Source organism: Eptesicus fuscus, chromosome 4 (genome assembly GCF_027574615.1).
Source record: "Eptesicus fuscus isolate TK198812 chromosome 4, DD_ASM_mEF_20220401, whole genome shotgun sequence".
Classification (NCBI taxonomy): Eukaryota; Metazoa; Chordata; class Mammalia; order Chiroptera; family Vespertilionidae; genus Eptesicus; species Eptesicus fuscus.
In genome coordinates this window covers 36748317-36772206 of record NC_072476.1, presented here as the reverse complement: position 1 = coordinate 36772206, position 23890 = coordinate 36748317, and the positions used below count along the sequence as shown (strand labels likewise).

The window sequence follows — 23890 nt, the reverse complement described above, 5'->3', positions numbered from 1 at the left end:
TCAAGACAATGAAACTGGAGGACCAGGTGATGCATTGGATTGATAGAGGGAGGAAGCTAGGTGACTGTTTTTCTCTCCAGGAAGGCTGTGTGGATTGTGATGCCATTGGTTCAGCCATAGAACATGGGAGGAAAAGGAGATTTTGGTATTAAAATGATGAGCCCCTTTTATAAAAGTCAAAATTGATATGGAAGTCTGTTCTATAAGAAGAAATATATTTGGTCTTTACCCCCAATTTCTGGCAGGGAGCTCTTAAAATTGGAATTTCATGAGTGATTGGACTCTCTTGTTTTTCATAAATAACCTCTTTTAATCACCCCTGAGTATATGCTAATGAGGTGATTTAGGGTTAGGCTCTTAAATAGCCTCAGGATGGAGCTGGTCATCATCCTGTTTAGAGGTTGGGAGCTTTCAGCCCCACCCCTACCTTCCTGGGATGGGAGGTGGCCTGGAGATTAAGTGCTATAAAAATGCTTGAACAAGATTTGATGAGATTGGTGAACAAATGAAAGTGCCCAGAAATAATGCATCCAAAGAAGGCATGAACGCTCCACAAGCCCTCACACCTTGCCCTATGTGTCTCTTCCATCTGACTGCTCTTGAATTGTAGTCTTTATGATAAACTGGTAAATGTAAATTAAGCATTTCCATAAAATCTGTGAGTCATTCTAGCAAATTATAGAACCGGATGAGGGTGGGGGAGGTCGTGGGAGCCCCTGATTTATAGTCTGTTGGCCTGGGACTTGCAGCTGGTGTCTGAAGTGGAGGCAGTCTTGTGGGACTGAGCCCTGAACCTGTGGGGTCTGTGCTAATTCCAGGTAGTGAATTGAATTGAATTGAATTGAATTGAATTGAATTGAATTGAATTGAATTGAATTGTTGGATACCCAGTTGGAGTCTGAAGAATTGGAGAATTGGTTGCTGATACCAGAAAAGGTCTAAGCTGAAAAATAGATTTGGGAATTTTCAGCATATAGGTTTATCATATAGTTAAAATCATGAGAGTGGATGGAATTTTCCTATGGAAAGAGGAGTAGAGGATCAAAGAGAGAACTTAGAATGATTCTATGTTGGGCTGAAGGTCAAAAAGAGGCCACAAAGGTGGAGAATAAACAGCACAAAACAAAATTAAAAAAAACAAACAAAGGAAGGAGAATCTCAAGACATACTCAATAGTGGTTGGTTCTGCCAATAGCAGCATTAAAAGAACTGAAATGACCCTAAACATTTACCAATATAAAGATTATCAGTGAACTTTGTCAGAAAATTTTAGTGGAGCAATGGAAACAGAGGCCAGGCTCTACTGGACTGGGTTAATGGGAAATGAGAGAGCAGATACAGACTGGCTGTAGGAGACTTGGCTGAGAAGTGAAGGAAGAGAGGAAGGTAACTAGAGGAAATGAAGTTGAAGGAAGTTTTGGTTTTTAGATGAGAGAGCCATGTTAGGCTATATGTAAACTAGGAGAAAAAGCCAGGTGAAAGGGAAAAGATGAAGATGTAGCACAAAGATGGTATAACTGAACAAGCCCAGAGGTGCCATAAAATGGGCTTGAACATCAAAAGAAAGAGACGTCGTCTTCTGAAACTAGAGAAACGTATAGATGCAGTAGATGCAGACACAGGTCCTTGTAGGTCAGGGGAAGATAGGTGTTTGCTCTTGTCTGAATACTTCCACTTTCAGTTTTTTTTAGCGAAGTCATTACAGGGCCCCTTTCATTCAGAGGGATGAGTTGTATTTGGTTAGAAGCTTGAGAACTGTTGGGGAGGAAAACCTTTTCCTCTACCCTCCTAGGTTCATATGCCTTGTCTAGGAATTAAACTGACATAAGACAGATTAACAGGAGAAATCAAGGAAAGGAAAGAGGTTCAGAGTGTTCTTGCACTGGCTATTTCTCACGTAATTTTAATTCAAAAAAATCAACGTGCCACGTTGGCATATTTGGGGGCGGTCTGCCCCAGTCCCCATCAGAAACATGGAGAGTGTTTGGGATACAAGTTGAGGGAGTAGGAAAGGATGACGTTCAAGGAATGCTAAGGGCCCAGCTGACAGCACAGACACCATCACAGTAAGGGCTCGTTTGTCCCCCTCAACAGTGCTGAGAATCCAGGGATTAGAAGTTAAACAGGTTGAGTTTGAGCTGATCTTGTTGTGTTTATGCTGAGTGCAGAAAGACTGGCGTACATGGAAACTGAAGGTGATCGATCACATATACTGTCTGAGCTGCTTCAGGAAACACATCCCGGGGATTGAACATGGAAACATCAAGGACTGTTTCCTTAACATGTCTGTCTCTGGGGCCAAAAGCACCCATGGTGGGAGTGGTGAGGGGTGGGAACAAGAAGGCTAGAAGATGAGGCAGCCAGTGGGAAGTTAGAGCTGTCATATTGGGGGAGCATTTCTGCATCAAGCCATCTGAGCAATGAAGAAAGCCAGGCATTGACCATGACACATGTAAAGTAAAAGTAAAGGTCACTGGAGTGAATGCAAGTTGTTGGATGTCATCCATGTGGGCGTTGAAGGATCCAGGTATCAAAGAAAAGGAAGGTGATCAGTATGTTAGAGGATGAAGTCTATAAGGAACATTAAATGCTGCTAGGTCAACGGTCACCCACAGGAGGTTGGACTTTCTGTATGCTGAGTATAGGTGAAAATTCATTTTATTTTTTGAATTCAAGTGAATTAATACAAAAACAATTAGAAACAAGAGTAATTCAATAAGATGACTGATTTCCAGAAATAAATTTTAAATCAATTACTTTCATACCAGCAATAACAAATTTTTAAAAATTAATTGGAGGAAAAATATAAAATACACAGAAATTAAATTTGATAGGTCTTAAAGTAAAACAATGCACCTCTTAAAGGAGACAACCTAAATGGAGAGGTTTACCTTCTTTAAAAGCAAAACTTGACATTATAAAGATAGCTGTGTTCTTTAATTCATAAGTTCAGTGAAACCAAACAGACCTCAGTGACAATAAGAAAACATTACAGAATGAGTCTAAAATTCTTCTGAAAGAATAAGCACATAAGAATATCCTAAAGCTAAATGATAGAAGATAGACTCATGATATATTCTCAAACTGTAGGATTTTAATTTAGCATTAACCTCTAATCTCCTCTTCAACCACCTTCTTTACCTGAGTATTTACATCCGTCATAATTTTAAAACAAACTCATTCAAAACCCTATTTAAAATTAAAATGCATTATCCATTTCCAAGGTGCATTCAAATGTATGCATTATAAAACTTCCAGATTTTTTTTGTGAACCTCCTGCTTGAAATCCCTCCCTAAACATTTACTTGAAATCTGCTCTAGTTTTAAATATTGTGCTTAACTGGTGTCTCAAAAGCCAATGTCCCTTTTCCTTCCTCTTTTAAACGAACTTTTAAATAAATTAACATCTATGATTATAAGAAGCCCCGTTGTAGTAACCTTGACAACTACCGATCATTGCAACAAATAAAACAAAAACCACCAGTAATTGTAGCTCCCAAAGAAAACTCATATATGGTTCCTATTTTGATTTTGGATAGTGCATTTAACTAATATAGACATGTCATGCATTATATATTCATCATTAGGGGGAATTATTTTTCCAGAAGTGCTAGTTTCTGCTGTTAAAATTACCACTCTCATTATAAAATTGCTGGGTGAAACGAAAGTGATTGATTGGCTTCCCACTTGGCCCAATAATCTTGACTTGGTTCACACTCACCTCAGTAGTTCTGAGACTTGAGTGGGTCGGGTATAAGACTTAGGTCTTAAAGGGTCTGTAATAGGGCTAAGAAAGTGCATTTTTATAAGCCCCTCTTTCCCAACCCCCAGGTGGTTGCCTGACATAGAAGGTCCTTAGACCTCACTTTGAGAACCACGAATTTATGGGGTTTACAGACTGATCTTACCAGAAACCATAAGGCTCAAACACACCTAAAATGAGCTTTTCTCTTCATCATGAAGGAGAGAAAAGTTCTTCAGCTTTGTTTGTGTTATCAGTCCTGGTTTTGGTAAGAGTTATTTCAGTCTGGTTATTTGTGTTCTGACCCAAGGGGCCCCTTAATTAGTTCAAAGAAAACAGAGCCTCTTCAGGCAAAACCTTGAGTCTGTAGAGCCCTCCCACATCCTCTTTCACACGTCTCCTCTTCTGTATCCAGAGACAACCTTTACCGGGTCACCTACTGCTGTCCCAGTGGCGATGTTGACACAGTCGGTGACTTTCCTAAACAGTCCCTTTGCCGTCCTCCTCCCTAAAACCAGCTTCTATCAGCTGTGATGGAAAGATGCCACCAGTGACTTCATACATTTGTGTTGTTACACTCACATCACTGAAAGATAGAGGTGCCTTCCAACATCCTTACCCCCAATCCTGGCTTAACCTTTTCAAATATTATTTCAAAGAAATAGAGATGGAATATAGTGGGTGGAGGCTGGGAGGCATGCAGGGGTTGTGATATGGGAATTCAGGTATACTACAAAAGAGGGACCCCCTCGCCATTATCTCCCACTATTGAGCAAACCATACTCTGCAGATAACTGCCTTAAAAATAATAGCTGGCCTTCCAGCTTAGAAAAGACCTTTCATCAATGCCTATTCTAAGCTGCTTGTTTGATATCTGAAGCCATTCAAGGAGAGGGAGGAGTTATTGTTACATAAGAGCTGTTTCTCATGAACAAAATTCTGTAGGTTTTTGTTCCACGAATTGGCAAGAACCTCTTGCATAGATAAGGGGCAAATATGTGTAATGAACAGATTCTGAGAATCTCATCTTTTGAGAGAAGTGATCTTTGCACCTAGAACTCCGTATTTTTTTTCAAACCCACATACTGCTTTCTTTTTTTAGATAGGTGCAGAATTGTGACTTTTCTGTGCTCACAAGGTCTTACCTAAAGCTGCAAATTCTCAAAGGCAAGTGAGCATGTCTGTGGGAAAACCCAGACAACCGCAAGTACCAGCACAGCCTGAGACTTTGATGACACAGAGTGTTGATGGGCCAGAGGAAATGGGCGGCTGAGCTATCACCTTTGTCTGCTCAGGTTTCTGTCAAGACTGTCCCTTGGGTGTGAGCTGGGAAGATGCACAGGCAGGATCCGGGTGTGGCTCCACCATCCTATCTAGAGTCAAGGTAGCTCATCCAGTTGGGTACATTCTGATCGCAATTACAACCAGTTTCATGTTGACCCATGTAATGGTGACTCTCTTTTCCTTCATCCCCAAGAAAACCTAATCTGGCCCAGGAATTGAGATTAGGGAATGTCATGTCTGTTTCTTCCTCTGCTCAGAGCATCTGGGCTCCCAAATAAAAGGAAGTGGAGAGCCGAAACCGGTTTGGTTCAGTGGATAGAGCATCAGCCTGCGGACTGAGAGGTCCCAGGTTCAATTCCGGTCAAGGGCATGTACCTTGGTTGCAGGCACATCCCCAGTAGGGGGTGCGCAGAAGGCAGCTGATCGATGTTTCTCTCTCATCAATGTTTCTAACTCTCTACCCTTCCTCTCTGTAAAAAGGAAGTGGAGATATCAAGCTGGTAGCTGCTGTTGTCAAGCTGGCCACAGTCAGGTAAACTACTTCAGGGAACGTGACATCTCCCAAATCCCATACTGGGCACTCAAATATCCAACCATGTGCCTAGAGATGATTTAGTCCACTGTAATCCTAAATACTAGAGAAGAGGAAAATCATTTTTCCTCCACCCTTTTGAGTTCTTAGCTGAGACTCCTGTAATAAAAGACAGATTAACAGGAGAAAAACAAACAGAAGTTTATGAGCATGTGTACCTCATGTAGACATAGGAGATACCCAGGGAAAAATGAGTAATTCCCAGGCATTAGGATTAAATACCATCTTCACAAGGAAACGGGAGGGAGGATGTAGGTCTCTCAGGGGAGAGTGAATGACGTTTTGGAAAGATGAAGGTCCCATAGAATAGACAGGAGGTCTGATTGTTGGTGTCAAAGTTTGTCTGGTTGTGGTGTTGACTTCTAGTCTAGTGTCCTGTGATGACTCAATCCTCTCTGGTTGATGAAACTCCCAGGGAGGGATTTTTGACAGTTGAGTTCCTTTTGGAGGATCTGTCCTTGCGCAGAGAAGGGAAGTTCAGGGGAAGCCTGCATTTTCCCTGCATTTTCTGTTCTTCACGTGACTTTAGCTCAAAATAACCAATATACCAAAGTGGCCTCTTCTGGGGAGGCATGCCCTGCTACTCCGCAACAGTAATACCTATGCTAATCCCTTCCCTGCAGAGCAATAGATTTCACTTACCCATATTTTCCGGCGTATAAGATGACTGGGCGTATAGAAGATTTTCCTGAATTAAAAAGTAGTCTTAAAAGCCAGAAAATACGGTATTTTTCAATCAATTGCAATTGTTAATCCTTTTTGGGTTTGATATTGGTATTATGTTTATCTCTTTTTCTAAAATAAATAAATAATCATTACCTTCAAGAGCTACATACCACAATAGTTAAAGATGCAGAGATAAGGGGGGGGATTTGCTTCCAAATAAATAGGTGGGAGGAGTGGGCAGGGATCCAGATGAAACAAGATTGGCCATGAGTAGATAATCATTCTTCTTTGTATAGCTCATAAAATTATCATAGTAAGTGGTTGGAAATTTTTCTAATCATTTAATGAAAATAAGTGGGTACCTTTAATTACTCAGTCAGCTATGATGTAAATTAAGTGTTAATCCCAAAACAGTAGGACAGTCTGAGTTTCTCCAATGAAATCTAGGACTGCTCTTCAAACATTGCCAATATTCCTTTCGTCAACGTCACCTAGTTGCAGGGGTCATAAAGAAAATGCACACATCCCCTAAAGCTCCTTTACCCAACATTAATTTAAAAAAAAAAAAAAAAAAAAGATGTGTTTTCTGAACTCAAGTTTAATGTGACAGAGAGCAGCTCTATACAGAGCAGTGTCCTAACACATGCTGTGGGAGGGAGGCCCTGGTGTGGAGGCGAGCAAGCCGGGTTCTTATTAAGACACTGAAATATGATAAACATCCCTTGTGAAGATGCCACTCCCAGAAACCGGGCATTGGGCTACTCTTAGGAAGACAGGTTGTGGAATAGCTGCTTCTCCTTGAGCCTTACCTGTGTCCTTCCAGAGGTGTAACATGAAGAAAAGCAATCCTGCTTTCTTTCGGTTTCTGGGAATCTACACTATCTAAGCATTGCCCTTGACACGGCCCAGCCAGCTGAGGCCCAGGGCCCCTCCCAGCATTAACAAGGAGCTCCTTTGGCCTCAGTGAGACAGACTGCACCACCTTTCACCCAGTTTCGTGGGAAGAAGCAATGATGCTTCCTCAGTGAAAATGTTTCCTCTTTACCCACAACTTCTTCGGGATGGACTTGTCCGATCTTGGTCTGGAAGAATTGGAAGGGTGGGCCACTGCCTTGCTAAAACTGCCCCTGACTAGTTTAGTCTGAATTTGCCAGAACACGGTCCAACCCCCAGTAGAAAACTTCTCTGGCCTTTCCCATGCCAGTCTTCCCAAGTCCAGGAATTTCGAGTGAAGTACATCCCTTCCTGTTGCTACTTATACTGTCCGGTGTCGCCAAAAAGGGCCGTGGGCTGGAAATGAGGACGCCTGGCCTCGGGGGCTGGTTTAAGGAACATGAGTACTTAAGGGAAATGAGGGGAGCACCTTCCCCCCTAGAGATACAGAGATGTTATTAGACCCAGACCCTGCCCTCCAGGCGCTTGTGGTCTAAGGCGGGGAGACAAGTAAACAGTAGCCCATTCATCCTTAAACCAAACCCCACATTAAAGTGTACAACAGTTGCCAAGGCAGTGAGACCTTAGGATAATGGGGTGGAGCATTAAAAAAAAGGGGGGCGGGGGGTGTCAGTCCTCAGGGCACAGAAGAGGCTGGGAGAGGCTTCCTGGTGGGAGGCCCCAGCCAGAGCTAAACCTTGGAAGATGAGCAGTGCCTGCCAGGGCCAGGGGGGAGGGCGTGGGCAGCCGGAGCCCAGGGTTGGCCCCCTGCACTCACCTACAGACAGCGGAGAGCCAGAGGGCTTTATCGGGTGGGGTTGGAAGAGGATGTGAATATCACATCAGATTTGGGCTTTTCCAAGATCACAGGGCAAAGTGAGCTCCCATACAGATGGGAGGAGGTAAGAAGGGAAGAGGAAATGTCGCATATCCCTCAAGCGAGGTAGGAGGTGCTGTGGTCCAGGCAGGAGGACCCTTGCCAAGCCAACAGCACTGGGAAGGCACGGGAGGGGCATCAGTGGGAAACATTAAGGAGGTAAAACCCGCAGGTCTTGGGGTCTGACCGGATTTGGTGGGAGACAGTCTGAGTGTGAGAGTAATGGAGGTTCCAGTCCCTCCGAGTGGTCCCTCGGTGTTCTCGTCTTGGCTTGCTTATTTGTGAAATAGGGATAAGGCCTGTCTTGCATACTTGCCTCATAAAGCTGGCGTGAGGGCTGGCACGGTATCGTGGTGTGGGTGTGCAGGTTCGTTGAGAACTGCCATGCACAGGTGTTCCCCAAAGGAATGTAGTTTCGGCACAGGTAGCGAAAACGCATGTTGCCGGGGGAGAAATGAAGGTCAGGGAGTAAGGATGTTAGATGTAATATTTTTAAAAATCTATTTAGGCGTACTGCTTATTTCCTTGAAAAGAGGTACTAATTGTCAAGTGTACTTTACATTCATTCTAATTCTTCTGTCCAGTTCTTTCCTTTCTCCTTCCTTACACACTGAATCTTTTTATTACGAGTTAGTTGTCTTTAAAAATAGCAGGATAAACATTTCTCTTCATATTTGGAGTTGTTAGTTCTATAATTATTCCATATTTTGATACCTATAATAACAATTATAATATATAACACATAACATAAATAATATGATGGTATACAATATTTATATCATTCATTATATAATGGTGATATAAATATTGGATAATTCCATATCGGTGACAATAATATGTACAAAACATAGGGATAGAGTCCAGGGAAAAACAGATACAAGTAAGAGACACTTTCATAAGTAGGTTTACTTTCATAAGTAGGTTACCTTAACACTTTACATCTTACCACTTTGAAATAACTAAACATGTACTCCTTTTTAAATTTTTTGCCAGAAGATAGCATGAACTGTTCTTTCCTTAAAGTAAGTGTATCTAGTTTGGACATGTTTTGGTGAAACCAAAGCCTTTTACAGAAAACTATTTTCTCTAACGTGTAGATAACCTATTTTTTTAAAGTGACAGTTCCTCTCTTCTCTAGAAGTTGAGTCCCATTAATTTTTCATTAGAAAGGAATCTGGGTTTTAATAATACATGGCATTTAAGCAAAGAGAATGTTTACGGGTGCTAGTGGCATGCATACGTCCCTGCCCATCGTGACCACTGCGGGCGATGTGGCGGGAGGCGGACGCTGACGTCAGGGAGATCCGTGTGGCAGCCCAGTGAGCACGCTGAGCTGTCCGCACGCACGTGCCGTTCTGAACCATGACGTCAGAGCACAGGAGACGGAGGAAGCAGTGCTGCCCAGTTTGAGGGGGGAACAAGGGAAAGGTTTCTGGAGTGCTCTCTGGTGCTATTTTACCTGGGCAGTGTTGCCCACAACCTTGGTCTTGTAGCTGTCTGGCCTTTGATTCCCCCCCGCCCCCCCCCCACATCCCCCCGGACACGGAACAGAAAGACAACATTCCAGGAAATGGAGGTATAAGAGGAAAGAACGCACTTTAGTCATCACAGATGACAGCCAGGGTGGCAGGAGGCAGCTCCTACCTCCGGATGCTTTAAGTCCAAATGCCTTTTCCAACAGCAGAGGGCCAAAGTAGCATAGTTCGTCTCCATGGAGACAGGGGGGGAGGTTCTCAAAACAAAAGCAAACACTTCTCTCTTCTCAAGTAAGCTTCTAATGGCCCTGGTTTTTTTTAGTGTGTGTGTGTGTGTGTGTGTGTGTGTGTGTGTGTGTGTGTTGTTGTTATTGTTTTAAGCCTTAAATGTTACTGTGCTATTAATAGGTTAAATATTCTCTTCTGGCTAAATACATGTATTTCTGGCATGACACATTCTCTCTCTCCAAATAAAAGTTGTCATAGATATGGTAACGAGAAGTGAAATTTAAAGCAAGAGGAGATGTGTTAACGTAAGAGGACATTCTGCCCATGACGTTTACTAGTGATGCCTCCTCTGGGGTGTCTCAGCCTCCTTCCTCCCTTTTCCCTTTCTCACTTGCCATCTGGTCCTCATTCCTTCTCCTTCCTGGACAAGTGCCTCTGACTCGGGTCTCTCTGACATCACTCTCTTCCAGCACCCATCTATCAGGAGATACACACAATAATTTTCTCAGGAGTATCAGTCTCATTCATCTGTGCCTCCTCCCAGGAAACCATGGCGGGGCCCTGCTGTCCTCTCATTATTTGGAACCCCTCTGCTCTGCTGCACCCCTATCCCTCCATCCTCATAATCCTGCTCACCTCTCAGGGTTTTGTACCTCTTACACCTCTTCTCTTGGGCATTCCTGATATTCGAGTTACTCGTTCTTTCCTTTCTCCTTCCTTACACACTGAGCCTTTTGATTACTTTTGCCTGAAGTCCTTGTCCTCCCAATGTTGTGTGATCCTTGGTCCTCTGTTCCTTTAAAGTGGGGCTCCCAAGTGAGCCCCCACTTAGTTATGAAAAATTCAAATGGAGGCATTAACTTTTTTTTATTCTGGGTTTTTAAAAATATTTTTATTGATTTCAGAGAGGAAAGGAGAGGGGGGAGAGAGGGAAACATCTATGATGAAAGCCATTGATCGGCTGCCACCCCACACTGGGGATCGAGCCCATAACCCAAGCATGTGCCTTGACTGGGAATCGAACCGTGACCTCCTGGATGATAGGTTGACGCTCAATCATTGAGCCTCGAAGGCTGGGCTCATTCTGGGCGTCAGCGGGGTTGATGGAACAGTGGGTTTTGTTTTTAGTGTGTGCTTAAAACACTTCATTTCAGCTGTTAATCCATTGGGAACAGGCATAGTCCTCAGTATCCATCCAACTGGCTATTTATCATGAGTATGGGATCTCTTTGGTGTAGGGAGAGGTCCTTAAAAATAGACCAGATTCCCATTTGAGATTTTTACTTGTGGCCTTACCTAACGCTAGGTGAAAGGACTTCTTAATTATTCTTAAATTCTAGTGTTCCTGTTCTGGACAGTAAGCATAGTTGTGAATTTGACCAGTTGCAAGTTTGGTTTATGTAAACATCTTTGCTTCATTTTATCATTCAGAAGTATCCCTAATTCCAAATGGTATTTTGATTGATCACATGGCATATTCTTTTTCTATATTACCTCCCCAAAAATATTCTGCAATCCAATTGCTCTCCATCATCTAGGTTTTCATTCCTAGTTATTTCTAAAGTATCTGAGGTACTTTTCAATCTTATTTGATATTTATGATATTTTGAATATGTGCCATGATAGCTGAAGAAGTTAATATTATACTTTCTCTAAACATTTTTTTTTCCGGGATTTCATGCCCTGTCCTTTTTCTCTGCTATCTTTCTGTTTTGGTAAGTTTTTCATTCTACTTTTAAAATCTAGTTTTTCCCCAAACACATCCTTTAGGCCAAATGCCTCAATTAAATAGATGTCCTCTAATATATCTTAAGTATATTAAAAGTGACTTATTTTGACATTCAGCAATTGCTGATTTGGAAGCTGTTTTGAAGAACCACTTTGAAAAAGGAGTGGGGAAAAAGAAGAAGAAGAAAAGGAGTGAAGATAGAAATACAAAAAATAATAATAATACTTAAAGTCCCTGCCCCTGAGAAAATTATATTCTGGTTTGAAGGACTTATTAAATATATGTTTTTAGAAATGTTGTTAGCAGTGAGCAGTACAACATTCCCAATAATGTGTGCGTGCTGAGGCTGTAAATAACAAAAGGGCACTTACATCAGAGCATCAGTCTACCTTCTCTGGGAATTGGAAAAGTCAGTGACTGCCTCCTCGATGCATTTTCTTTTATTGTTTCCTAATGATGCTTGGTCTCAAAATACCACTGCTGAGAAGTGTTTTGGTTTGATTATGATTTTGCTTACAATTGTTTCTTCCAACAGTGGAGACAGTATGATCAAGTTTCCACATGGTTTCAAATTATTGCTCATCTAACTAATGATCAGTTTGAGAACTAAATTTGCACACGTGGTGATTCAGTGACAAGACGGCCTTATTCTCCCCTCCCCCACCTTCAACATGGCCCTCTTCCAAAAGAACCGGTAAATCTTGGGAAGGAGTTCACCACATGGACAAAATGCATGCCCAAGCCCAATATTCAATGCCGAGTGTTGTCCTGTGCTGCAAATACACTCAAAGTTGTCTGACCCACAAGTAGCAATTGCACCATTTCTTACGTCCAGACACTGGGGCCAATATCAGAAGGGTATATAACCTGGCATGGAACGGTGGATAGTGGTGGGCAGTTAGGAAGGATCAGAGAGGATATTCCAGGCCAGAACAAGAGCCAGCGTGCATGGTGGCGCATGGTGTAAGCGAGGCCGTGGTGAGAAGACCAACATAGCTGGCTTGGAGAATTCTTTCTGAAAAGCAGAGGGAGACTGAAAACTCGGGAGGGTCTTGGCTCATCTCCAGATGCCTTAACGTGATGCTCAGTGGAAAGCCATTGTTGGTTCTGGACCAGTGGCCTGACAGAATGGAGGCAGTGTCTCAGGAGGATGAATCGGGCATTGATGTCCCAGAGACTTGCAGAGGGAGACCCTGGAGGTCACTGCTGTGTGTTCCAGAGGTCAAAGGGAAGCGTCCGCAGCTGTTCTCTCTGCTGACTTCATCTTATACCATACCGGTGACAAAGCCCTTGTGGGGGATGTTTTCTTTTTAATATAAGCTCGTTTGAGTTGGGTTTCTATCCTCTCAGAGTCAGAATCCTGACATTTAAACACTTTGGGGGGTTGCGTTGCCTGAGGCTTTGAAAGAAAAGCAATGCTTTAGGAAAACAGAATCGGGAATAGATACAAGGTGGGAATGAACCACGTGCTTGTTCATGGAGCAGTGACTTGTCCACTCGCATGAGCACAGTGGGGCTCTGTGCGACCAGGTTAAAGAGGCGCGGCGGGCGGTTGGTGGCCTGCTCTAAGCCATTCACCCAGCCCTGGTGTTCAGCTGAGCTTTAGGTATTGCTCTTTGCCATGGCCATGTGCTTGGGCCTCAACAGAAATAGTATCCAACTGGCAGACCCTCTCCCCTGCAAAATCAGATATTCTTTTTGTTGTTCCTTGGGCTCTTTTGGTTTTTGATACAGTTTACCACCTGCTAACAATGTAAGTCTATTATACTGAAATAGATTAGCGAAATCCCTCCCACATCTCCTCTTGTATTCCCTGTAACTGTTCATGGCAAGGCTGCCTTCTCCATCCCCAGATAACCTTGGGGTTATCTTGGATGTTCCTCTCCATTGCTTGCTCTCTGTACTCCTGCTCGTGGTATCTCTGGATCATCTCTCCAGTGCAGTCTCTGCTTCTTGCCATCAAATTTGTCCCCTTATCTGAATCCAGCCTCTTTCCCCCAACCTCTGCTATTTTTGTACACAGATTTGAAGAAGCACACATCTCATCCAGCCCCCCTCGCCCCACCCCCCACCCCCCACCCCCCGTGATATATGTGTGGGGAAAGGTGGGCATTTAATATCCCATTGTTCCATTCCTTCTGTTTAAAAGTCTTCTTTCTATTAATCCCTACTGTGAACCAAGTGAAGTACGAAAATAGCCCTCTCTCTTTAGAAATCAAACTTCACAACAACCTAATTTCTGCTGCTTTCTGCTCCCTGGACTCCCGATGAAACCACTGTGCTAGATTTCCTTGTGCGTGTGGCTCTTCCTTGCCTGCGTGTTTTCACTTCTGCATTTCCTTGTGTTTTGTTTTGTTTTTCGTGCCCTTTTAGTATCTCCACACGTGCAGATTGTATGCCTCCAGCTCAAATGTCAATCCTTCACAAGAAGCTTTGCACAAATACAGTGTTTCTTTGGGTAGAGAGGTGGCACAGTTGACGAATGAAAAAAATTTTCTGGCTCATAGTTTTTTCTTCATAATGGAAGGTTTTCATTTTTCCATCCAAAGGAACTGTTTTTTGTTGTTGTTTTTTCCCCAAGACATCTTGACCCACCTCTCATGCTTGTTTCCTCCACAAAACGTCCCTGTTTCTGCTCTTTACAAATACTAGTAGAAGAGATTTCTGAATTCCCAAGACTCTTTACGGGAGATGCCCCTTACAACCTATATTATGCTGTATTTATGTGATAAACCAATAACAGAGGCTAAGTCCCTTGAGAGCACAACATCTGGCATTATCTACACGTAGTAGGAACGCAACCATTCAAAGATAGTAATTCCACCTGTTTTTAGGATCTACTCTGAATTTTACATCTTCTCTATGAGTATATTAATAAATATGTTTTATAAATGTTTATCAAAATAATGTAGTACATTAAAGTTTATAATGAACTCAATCCCCTTTCCCATTCTCCATCTGGCTCCCAGTAGCTTTGTTTAACTGTACCTGATTTTAGGTGTAACTGATTTTAGGTGTAGAGGTTACTTTATTATCTATAAAAATATATGCATCCTGTTCTTTCTTACTAATTTTAAACCTTATCTCCCAACTTCCTGTTTTGATGGAACATAAGAGTCAACTCACGCTAACTCCCTGCCTCCCTCTTCCCACTCCCAGTTTTAAATAGGCATACCACTCTTTCCTATCTTCATACGTTTATGTCTTCGAAGAATATATCAACCTAAATCTCTTGTTAAATCAATTTGACTCCACACTTTTTAGGATATTAGTAACCTCTGCCTTTCTTTCACTCTTTTCTGGCTCATATTTTTTCTTTAATAATACCATCTTCCTTTTTTTTCTATTTAAAATTTCTATTCATTTGATATGGAAATGGCTGGCTTAAACATGTCTTCTTGTTCACCCTCACTTTTTTTGTATTTCTGTATCTTGATGCTATCTTCCAACCCTTTGGTTAAATATATAGGTCTGATTGAGAAGAGAGGAGGGAGAGGGCCATGAGTTTGTGGGGGGAGGGGGAGTTGGGGGAGAGCATTCCAGGCAGAGGGAACAGCCAGTGCACGGGTTTTCTCATGGGGAGCGGCGGGAAAGAAGGGGAGCAGAGAGATCAGGATGGGCGGACAGCGAAGTCACAAAGTGCCTCATAGACTAGTAGGCTTTGGACGCAGAGAATTAAGGGGTTAAGGGAGGTTTCCTTTCCCACAACATTGTAATCTGATGTATGGGCCCTACCTTCTTTCTCTGAAGATATTATTCGAAGGCTTGGTGGTATCGTTTTTCTTGTATGGAGTTTTCTCCTGTTCGCTGAAGTCAGTTTCCTGAGAATTTTACCTACTGTTGATTTATCTTGGTCTTTTCTTTAAGACTTCAGATTTTCTTCAGATATCTGGCAGTGCTGTGTTGTCATTTCATAGTGAGAATAAATGAGGGACTAGAGCAGGCTTGGAGAGACATGCGTAGGGAGCTGGCACTTCGCCTGGAGACGCCCTCGTTCAAAACAAGGATGAGAAGAGATTTACTCTGGGGCTCCGCCCTCTATACCAGGTACCCTGGTTTTCTGCACCTAAGTTGTTCCGTTTTTAATGGACAGCCCTTCTGATATTTCCCCCCCAGGGGCTAAGTACCTGACCTGGCAAGAGTGGGTAAGGGAGCCAGAGATTTCTCACCAAACACCTTCAATGTAATCGGCTGTTTCATCAATTTATAGCATCCTCCTCCTGTACCCTCATGGGATCTGACAAACAGATCACTTTTCTCTGTCCTGGGTGCCCCTGTTCTCAGCTACAGCTTCCTCTACTTTGCTGCAAGAGTTAAATTGGACTTTACTTTCTACTTTCCATTTCCCAGAAGTTTCACTCTTCTGTTTACGGTTCCCGCCAATGTGGCAGCAGGAGGGTTATTACTTCTTTTACAAACACTCAGAAAGGAGGGGTAGACGTTGTGTTCCTGATCTCCATCCCAGACTGGAAGCCTGTCCTGCTCCACTATAGGTTTTGCTAAAGCCAAAGAATACAGTGTTTTGGGTATTCTTTTTTTTTTTTTTTTTTTCTATATGCCATACGCCTATCAAGGAAAACAAAAGTTAATTTGTCATTAACATTTTATTTTAACATTATACTGACCCCTACTATCTGCTTAACTTCTTCTAAAGGCTTAAGATTATTCTTTTAAAACGTCAATTCTAGAATATTGCAGTTATGATAAGAATTGTTTTCCCTAAATGTTGTCATCAACAGCCCACTAGAAAAATTGGCTAAATGTATATACAAGTAGCTAATTTACAAAACTGAAAATTTTTAAAATCTTGAACATGTAAAAATAGTACACTCAATCTTATTCATAAGGAGAGAAATGCAAATGCCAAAACTATAAAGGGATTTTTTTTTTTTAAGTTTAGCACCTTGTTAGTAAGAATGTGTAATCACTGTTGTGGGCATGGGTCACAAACCCTCTACTGAGGGCAACTTAGTGATGACTATAAAATTTTAAAAGTATGTACTTCTTGATTTATTTAACTTTATTTTTATTGTTGACACTATCACAGATGTCTCTCATTTTCCCCTCCTTTGCCCACTTCCACCCAGCGCCTGACCCCCCTTCCCTCTGGCCGTCAGCACACTGTTGTCTGTATCTGTGGGTTATGCATGTATGTTCTTTGGCTAATCCCTTCATCTTCTTTCATCCAGTCCCCCCAGCCCCGCTCCCCTCGGACAGCCGTCAGTCAGTTCCGTGTAGCCATGCCTCTGTTTCTATTTTGTTAGTCAGTTTACTTTGTTCATTAGATTCCACAGTAGGTAAGATTATATGGTGTTTGTCTTTCTCTGACTGGCTTATACAATTATGTACATTTTGACACAGTCCCATTTCCAGGAAATTATCCTATGGAAATTTCCACACACATGATAAACATACAAGGACGTTTGTTGTGGTGCTGTTTGTATTTGTAGCAAGACTGAAATCCACCTAAATGCCCATCAATAAGGAACTGGTTGGATTATGAGCCGCGCATTACAGTGAACTCTGTGCAGTCATTAAGAAGAATGAGGAAATGTGTGTGGTGGTAGGGAAAGCAAGATACAGTAAGTTAAACACAAAACAAAACAGGTAGAGACTAGCAGGGTCTCATTTGAGCTTAAAAATACACACACTCATGCACACAGCCTCCCAGAAGGACACACAGGGGCTGGGACGACAGTAGGTACCTCTGGAGAGAAACGGGGGCCCCGTGAAACACAGGAAGAAGGGAGATTTATTTTTCTGTTTGTAACTTTTGAACGGTGGGCTTGTGCCTCTAGTATAAGGTGACCAGACGTCCCACTTTTGGCGGGACAGTCCCGATTTTTAACAATTTGTCCTGCGTCCCGCGGCGTTTTAAAGAAGTCCCGATTTTTGGAAAGAATGCACGACAAGCTAGGGAACGGCGGGAGAACGGGAAGGGAAGTTCTATGAAAATTTTTGTTGCTCCATATAGACCAAATTTTTAATCAAGAACCACCCCCCCCCCCCCCCCCACCCCAGGTCAATGGTGTCCCGCTTTACCAATATTAAAATCTGGTCACCTTACTCTAGTACCTATTCAGAAATAAATGTGTAGATAGATTACAAAGTAAAATGTATATTGTATCAGAATAGTGAGTGAAAGGCTGTTCTTCCTGACTTAAAAATCGAGTTTGGGAGATTCTGAGTTTACTGGGCAGGTAGAGAGGCTGAGGGGTTGGGGAGGTCCTGGTCTCCATCACACCCTGAACCTTACGCACCCCGTTCTGCTTCCCTTTTTCGGTCAGTGTGATCGATGACTCTGTACTGGGGCTGCTGCCCAGGGGTCCCCAGCGCCCTCCTCTGCCCCTGTAGCCCATCTCCTTGCTTCCCAAGTGTTGCCGCCCTGGCCTGCCTGCCGTGGAGCCACTAAACAGGCAGCACCTAAAACCCAGGGTCTGCCTGGGCCCAGGCCTCGGCACGTCTGCATGCCGCCCCGTTTTCAGGGCAGGGTTCCGGCCACTCTGGGCTGGCGCAGACCTGGCCTGAATCGCGGCGGTCCCAGGGCGAGGAGTTCCTCCCACCGAGGTCTGCGGAAACATATCCGGCCTTCGAGTCCCTTCTAGACCTTTGTTGGTCAAGACTGTGGTCTTAGGAAATGGTGATCCGGGATTTTAGAAATGATAATGGATGTAAAACCACCATCCCCTCCCTGTGCTATCCTAAGGGAGTTTAGGGACATTTTTTATGCCTCAGCCTAGACGAACTTCACGTGAAGGTGGACTCACACACGGTGTTTGCCGCTGTCATTAGAAAGGAGCACAGCTTCCCGGATGAGCCTCGGTCGGGCACTTGTTTTCGGGTTCCTGCCAGGCAGCTTAGTCGTCACTGTGCCCAGCAGCTGCTTACCTGACTTGCGTGTGATGAAGCCTGAATACAGCGCGTTCTCGGCGGGAGGGGTGGAGGGGGGTTGATGTGTCCGGAGGACAGAGTCTCTCTCTGGGAGGAATGAGCGCGGACCCATTTTAGAATTCCAGTGCTGAATCTCTGTGAAATCCAAATCACGCTCTCAGCCGATCCGTGAGGTCTGGGAATGGACAGGCGTCGGGCCTGCGGTGTATTTACAGATTGTGTGACAGCGCGGGGAGGGGGCTCAGTGGAGCAAGCACTTCCCAGCTGGGAATACAAACGCGGTCCCCTGATGGGGGCGCCAGGCTGGTCGGGATAAGCATGACTGTCTCGCGGCTGTGAAATTCCTCCTGGAAAGCTTTCGGGGCCCATAGTGGATGCTTGAATGGGTTGGAGGTGGGAGAAGAAAGAACCTGCCGCGGCCAGGGGAAGGTGGGCCCTGTGTTCCAGCATCGTCTGCTGCTCCGTGGCTCCTTGTAGCTGCCACTCACTCCTCTCTCCCGCTTGCCCAGCTCCGAGCATCCTGCCCTGTCAGCAGGGACTTGTCCAAAAACGTTGTTGAAAGAGGAGGACTGTATTTTTTTTTTTTTTTTTTAGCTTAGCTGTGTTAACTCTTTAGTTAGTGTCCCTGAAAGGGTCTTGCTTTGCTTTGTTTTTTGTTTTTTTAAAAGCAAAACTGATTCCTCTATTTTCATGATTTAAATGAGACGTGTTATTTCATCTCCACCACCGGCTTCCCTGACAGTGACTTAGTTACTGAGAGGCCTTGAGGAAGCATCCTGCCCTCTCCCACACTCTGCTCCTCAGACAGGAGTCTCCACTGTCTGACTTACACAGTTTCGTCTGCTGCTGACAGGCCTCTGGAGGGGCGGGGCGGGGGGGGGGCCGGTTGCGGAATAATCTCTCCTGTTGGTAGGAATTGGCTTGTTTCAGTTTCCGTAGCATCTTTAAGTAAGAAAAAAAAATAACTAAACTAAAATTAAATTGGTCCCTAGATGAACTTCACTGACTCTTTGAGACGCTACAGAATGAATCCCACGTCGGTCAACACACATAAATGACCACCATGAGCAAAATGCTGAGCTAAGTGCAGGGCGGGCGGGGGGGGGGGGGGGGTAGACAGAAGTTCCCTGCTTTTAAGGAGTTTATTTAGTCTAGTAGTTGGCTAAGCCATGTGAGAGAAAGAAGTTAACAGAACAAGGCATTGGTTGATTCGGGGCCTGGTGAGTGATCACGCCGGCAGCAGCGGAGCCGAGACCACTGGGTCAGACAGCTCTGTGGAGCCAGTGCCCACCACCCCAGGGCCTTCAAGGACAGACCCAGCACTGGAGGCCAAGTGCAAGTCTAAGGAAAAGTGGGGTGGACACTATCTAGAAAGAAGCCGGTTAACTTGAGCAGACCTGTGTGTTCTGCCCTTAAGAGGCACGGCTGGGTGGGTGACAGGTGTGCCCCGCATCTTCTCAGCGCTGAGCCGGGCCCCGAGGCAGGACCACCACTCGGCGCCGCACTCTGCGCCCTGCCCCGCACACAAGTGCCTGCCCAGCTGGGGCCGAGAGAGGCGGGAACACAGCCAGCTTTGCTTCCTGGCACCTTGGTGCTGGGCTAAGCAAGGGGCACCTTATCTCTGCCAGGCTGTGTACCAGGGGGGCTCCATCCAAACAGAGAGGCCCCTCTTTATTGTGGGGGTGGGATGGCTCTTGTTAAGGGCATACAGGTTCTGCCCGGGACAGCGGCGGCTCTGCCTCTGAGTCTTAATCTGACCCAGCCTGAAATGCAGTAAATACTTGAATAACAGCCGAGATGGACTGTTGAAGTTCCACACACACCCGTCGCCCTACTTCAGGAGGGACTCTCGTGTGGGTTTCTGCAGATGCCGCTGAAGGAAGGTGCTGTGTGTGCCTTGGGGGGGAGGGAAAAGGCAGAGATAGGCCTGAAGGCCCCTTAGCAGTTCTAAAATTCTTTTAAACTTGATGCTAAATTTAAGCAAAGTCCTCTCTTGGAAACCAAAGCAGTGCTTTCCTATTACTACTTCAAGGCTTTCCACGTCCCTTTTGTCACATAATGCAGTTTGGTTATGGACTGAGCCCCTTTATAAGAGTTCTCAGTGCGTTGAAAAGAACTTAAGAAGTAGAGATCTGGGCCTCTGTCCCCGAATAGGTATCTGTTTTACAGTGATGGGCAGCCTTCTGAGCTTGGTGTGTCAAACTTCGCCAAAAAACTGAGCATAACTCGGGTAGTGTGTCACTTTGAGGAAAAAACTAACCCCAAGACTCTAGTCGCAAATGTTTCATCCTCAGGAGCAGCAAATGTTTCATCCTCGGCATGCGGCCGCGTGTCATCAGAAATGGCTACGCGTGTCAGTGCTGACACACGTGTCATAGGTTCGCCATCACTGGTTTAGGAAAAGAGAAATGCTAACTACAAAATGGGAGCATCAGCCATCCGTGGGGATTATTCATGGATACCTTGTCAGAGATACTTGGCCTTGATTTTGACAGCACAATGGAATTTTCACGAGCAGTAAAATGTGGTAAATCAGCAACCACAAAGCTTAACCTAACCAGTAACACTTCCTGCCTGCTTGCTCATTGTCAGGTGAAGATACCGAACGGGTGCTAAGTTAGGACTAAAATTAGCTCAACTGCCCTAGCAATGCGATGTTGATATGCCTTCCCTCACACTCGCTCAGCCACCATGGGGTTCTCACATTCTCAGAAGTATGTTCTGTGAGTTCTTTGCTGTGCAGGCTGACACCCAGAAGGTCTGACCCGTGAATGACACCTGTATTCTCCCTCCCCTGGTTCCTGCCTCTCACCTTCCCACGCTGGAAATGGTGTCTTCTGTCCCTGAGGTTGAGGGGCCACCCCCGTGTCCAGCACACTGGTCGACCTCCATCCACCGTATTTCGGTGTGCGGACCCTCTTGACTGACTTTCCTCTCTAGTCCCCCTTCACCAAGGTCAAACCTAGTCTTCCAAAACCCTATTGATCAGGATTATATAGCACCAGTGTCCCAGACTCTGGGTCAGTATAAAAATCAGATTCCCAGCCCACCCTGGAGTTCTTGCACTGAAGAGCTAATAAGGGGGCTAGATGGATAGATAGGTGGTTGAGAGGGTAGGGAGATGGATGCATGGGAGAGAGACAGACAGACAGACAGAGACGGAGAGAACACTCATGTACACGAAGGCCCATGAGATGGACAGACCTGAGTTTGAATCCCAACTCAGACAAATGCTAGTTCCGCAAACTTGGGTAAGATTATTTAACCCTTTGCAGTCGCTTGCTTTTTTCTCGATTCCTTTATTCTAATGCTAATCGTGTCGAGTCACACTCGACATCCGAGTGCAAAAGGTTAATATCTGAGAGCCTCAGATTCCACCTCTGTCACATGGGGAAACAATCCCACCTGGCCTGCGTGGTTGGCTGTGCACACAGATGAGAGACTGCAACTTGCCCAAGAGGTGCTTGCTTAACTCACAACAACCCAAAGTGGGGCCCAGGACAACAGACGGTGATTAAGTGACACAGGCCGGGCAAACAAAGGGCCCTGGGGTTTCCCGGCAGGAAGGCTCACACCTGGCTGAGGGCTGGCAGTGCGTGCTCGCAGGGGCCCTCCCAGCCTCCAGGTGATCTGCACTCTGCGCGGCCGGGCAGGGCAGGGCAGAGCAGGGCCCGGGAGCAGACCTGGGAGGCGGCGTACTGTTTACCTGCTGAAGCCCGCCGAGCGAGCGGGGTTACAATGGAGGTTTGGAAAGGGCACGGCCGCCCAAGTTGACCTCAGCCTGTCGGTGGGGACAGAAGAAGAGCATTCTGCGCTCCAGAAGGCGAGGTGACTTCACCCTTTTTCCCCCGTCCACCCCCGCTCTGGATGCCTAAGGTGAAGCGTTTTTCTCTCTTCTCCAGCTCAGAGGCTGAGAATGGTGTGGAGGAGAAAAAGAAGGTCTGCAGGTCGCCCACAGCCCAGTCTCCCGCCCCGTCCAGCGAGGCCGAGTCCCCAGACCCGAAGAGAGCCATCTGCCTGCGGTGAGTCCTCACGCCCACTCTGTTCCTCCTGCCCTTTGCGGGGGGAGGGGCTGCTGCGAGCAGCTGGGGATTCTAGCTTTTTGGCGGTGGTTAAAAGAGCGCGGGAGGGTGGTCCCTAGGCAAGTAACACCCCTGAGAAAGAAGCGGGTGTCTTCCCTTGCCATCCCGGCGCCGGCGCTTGCCTTCCTTGCTCGGCACTTCTCCCCGCCCCGGCCTGCTGCAGGGTCTGCCCTTCTCTGAAAGCACAGGCTTTGCTCACGGGTGAAGCCGGGGTGGCCCTCCTCCCGGATTCGATTCATAAAGCACCCGGGAAGGCCCGCCCAGGCTGGAGTGTCTGCGGAGCCTCTGGGTGTGCACACCTGCTGTCTCCCTCTCCTGGCGGCCGCGAACAAGAGTGGAGGGGAACCCCACGGGGGGTCCCCGGGCCGGCTGCACAGGCTGGGACCTCGGTTTGATTGTGGGGCCGTTTTGAGATGTGGAACTGTGGTCCCCATCCCTCTCAGAGGCACCAGTATGTGCTTTCCTTCGCCTGAGAGGAAGACGTAGGAACGTGGCCTTTTAGCCCTGCAAAGAGAAGGCGCAACCAGTGGGCACGTGCGAGTGCTGTGGCCCCGGGTCTGTCGGAGGCGCGGGCGTGAGCGCTCTCCTCCCGCTGTGGGGTCGTCGGAACGGCCCCCTTCTGCGTCCTTTGGCCCCTGCTTTCCCTTTCCTCCCGGCTGCCCAGCCATCGCCTTCGCTCCACCTCCATCCTTCAGGCAGGACCACGTGTGAGTCTTCGCTCTCGCCCAGGGTTTCCGGTCACCGCCGGCCCCCCGTTCGCTGTGGCCGTTTCCTGCCGGCGCCTCCTGGGTCACTCGCCAGAGGAGTGCCTCCGCGCGGCACGGAGCATGTTGTTTCTTGTGTCTCTCTCCGTGTTGACTGGCTGCAGCGTGCTCCTTTGAAGCACCGCTGGTTTAACTCCAACCTCCCCAGGCTTCAGACGAGAGCCATCCTCCTGGCCAGGGCAGGCTGGTTCAGCTGCACAGGGCGTGTGCTCCCGGGGGTGCCGCCACCCCAGCGCTTGGTTTCAGGCTCAGCCCTCGCTGCCTGGAAATTCTTGGGTTTTGCATAAGGGGGCCCCGCAGTTGCATGTTGCACTGCTCCTGCTCAGAGTCACTTGTGGGAGGTGAGAATAACGGGGTTGAGGAGACCAAAGCGACGCTATGTAAACATGCGCCCCTCTCCCACCGCCAGAGATGGGCGCGCTGTATGCGGACAGGCCCCTTCTTGACAGTTGTCAAGGGCTCAGCTGCCCTGCTGGTCACATGGGCTTCCCGTCCATAGTTCTTCAAGAGGTCTGCCCACTGCCTTGACCACTCCGTTAACACTTGTTCATCTGAATCAGCAGAACTGAGAAATTCAAATTAGTGGGTAGTATAAATAATAGGTAATTTGACATTTGAAAAAAAAAT

At 45.9% G+C, this 23890-nt stretch overlaps 1 protein-coding gene across 8 annotated transcripts in view; it reads left to right on the top strand.

The window, feature by feature from the left end:
• GRAMD2B (GRAM domain containing 2B) overlaps positions 1-23890 on the top strand; it is a 67796-nt gene that overhangs the window by 17505 nt on the left and 26401 nt on the right. For all 8 annotated transcript variants that reach the window (XM_054714951.1, XM_008141354.3, XM_054714949.1 and 5 more), the window contains exon 2: positions 22320-22439. In XM_054714951.1, the coding sequence (XP_054570926.1) occupies positions 22320-22439 (120 nt within the window). The remainder of the gene's footprint in view (positions 1-22319; positions 22440-23890) is intronic.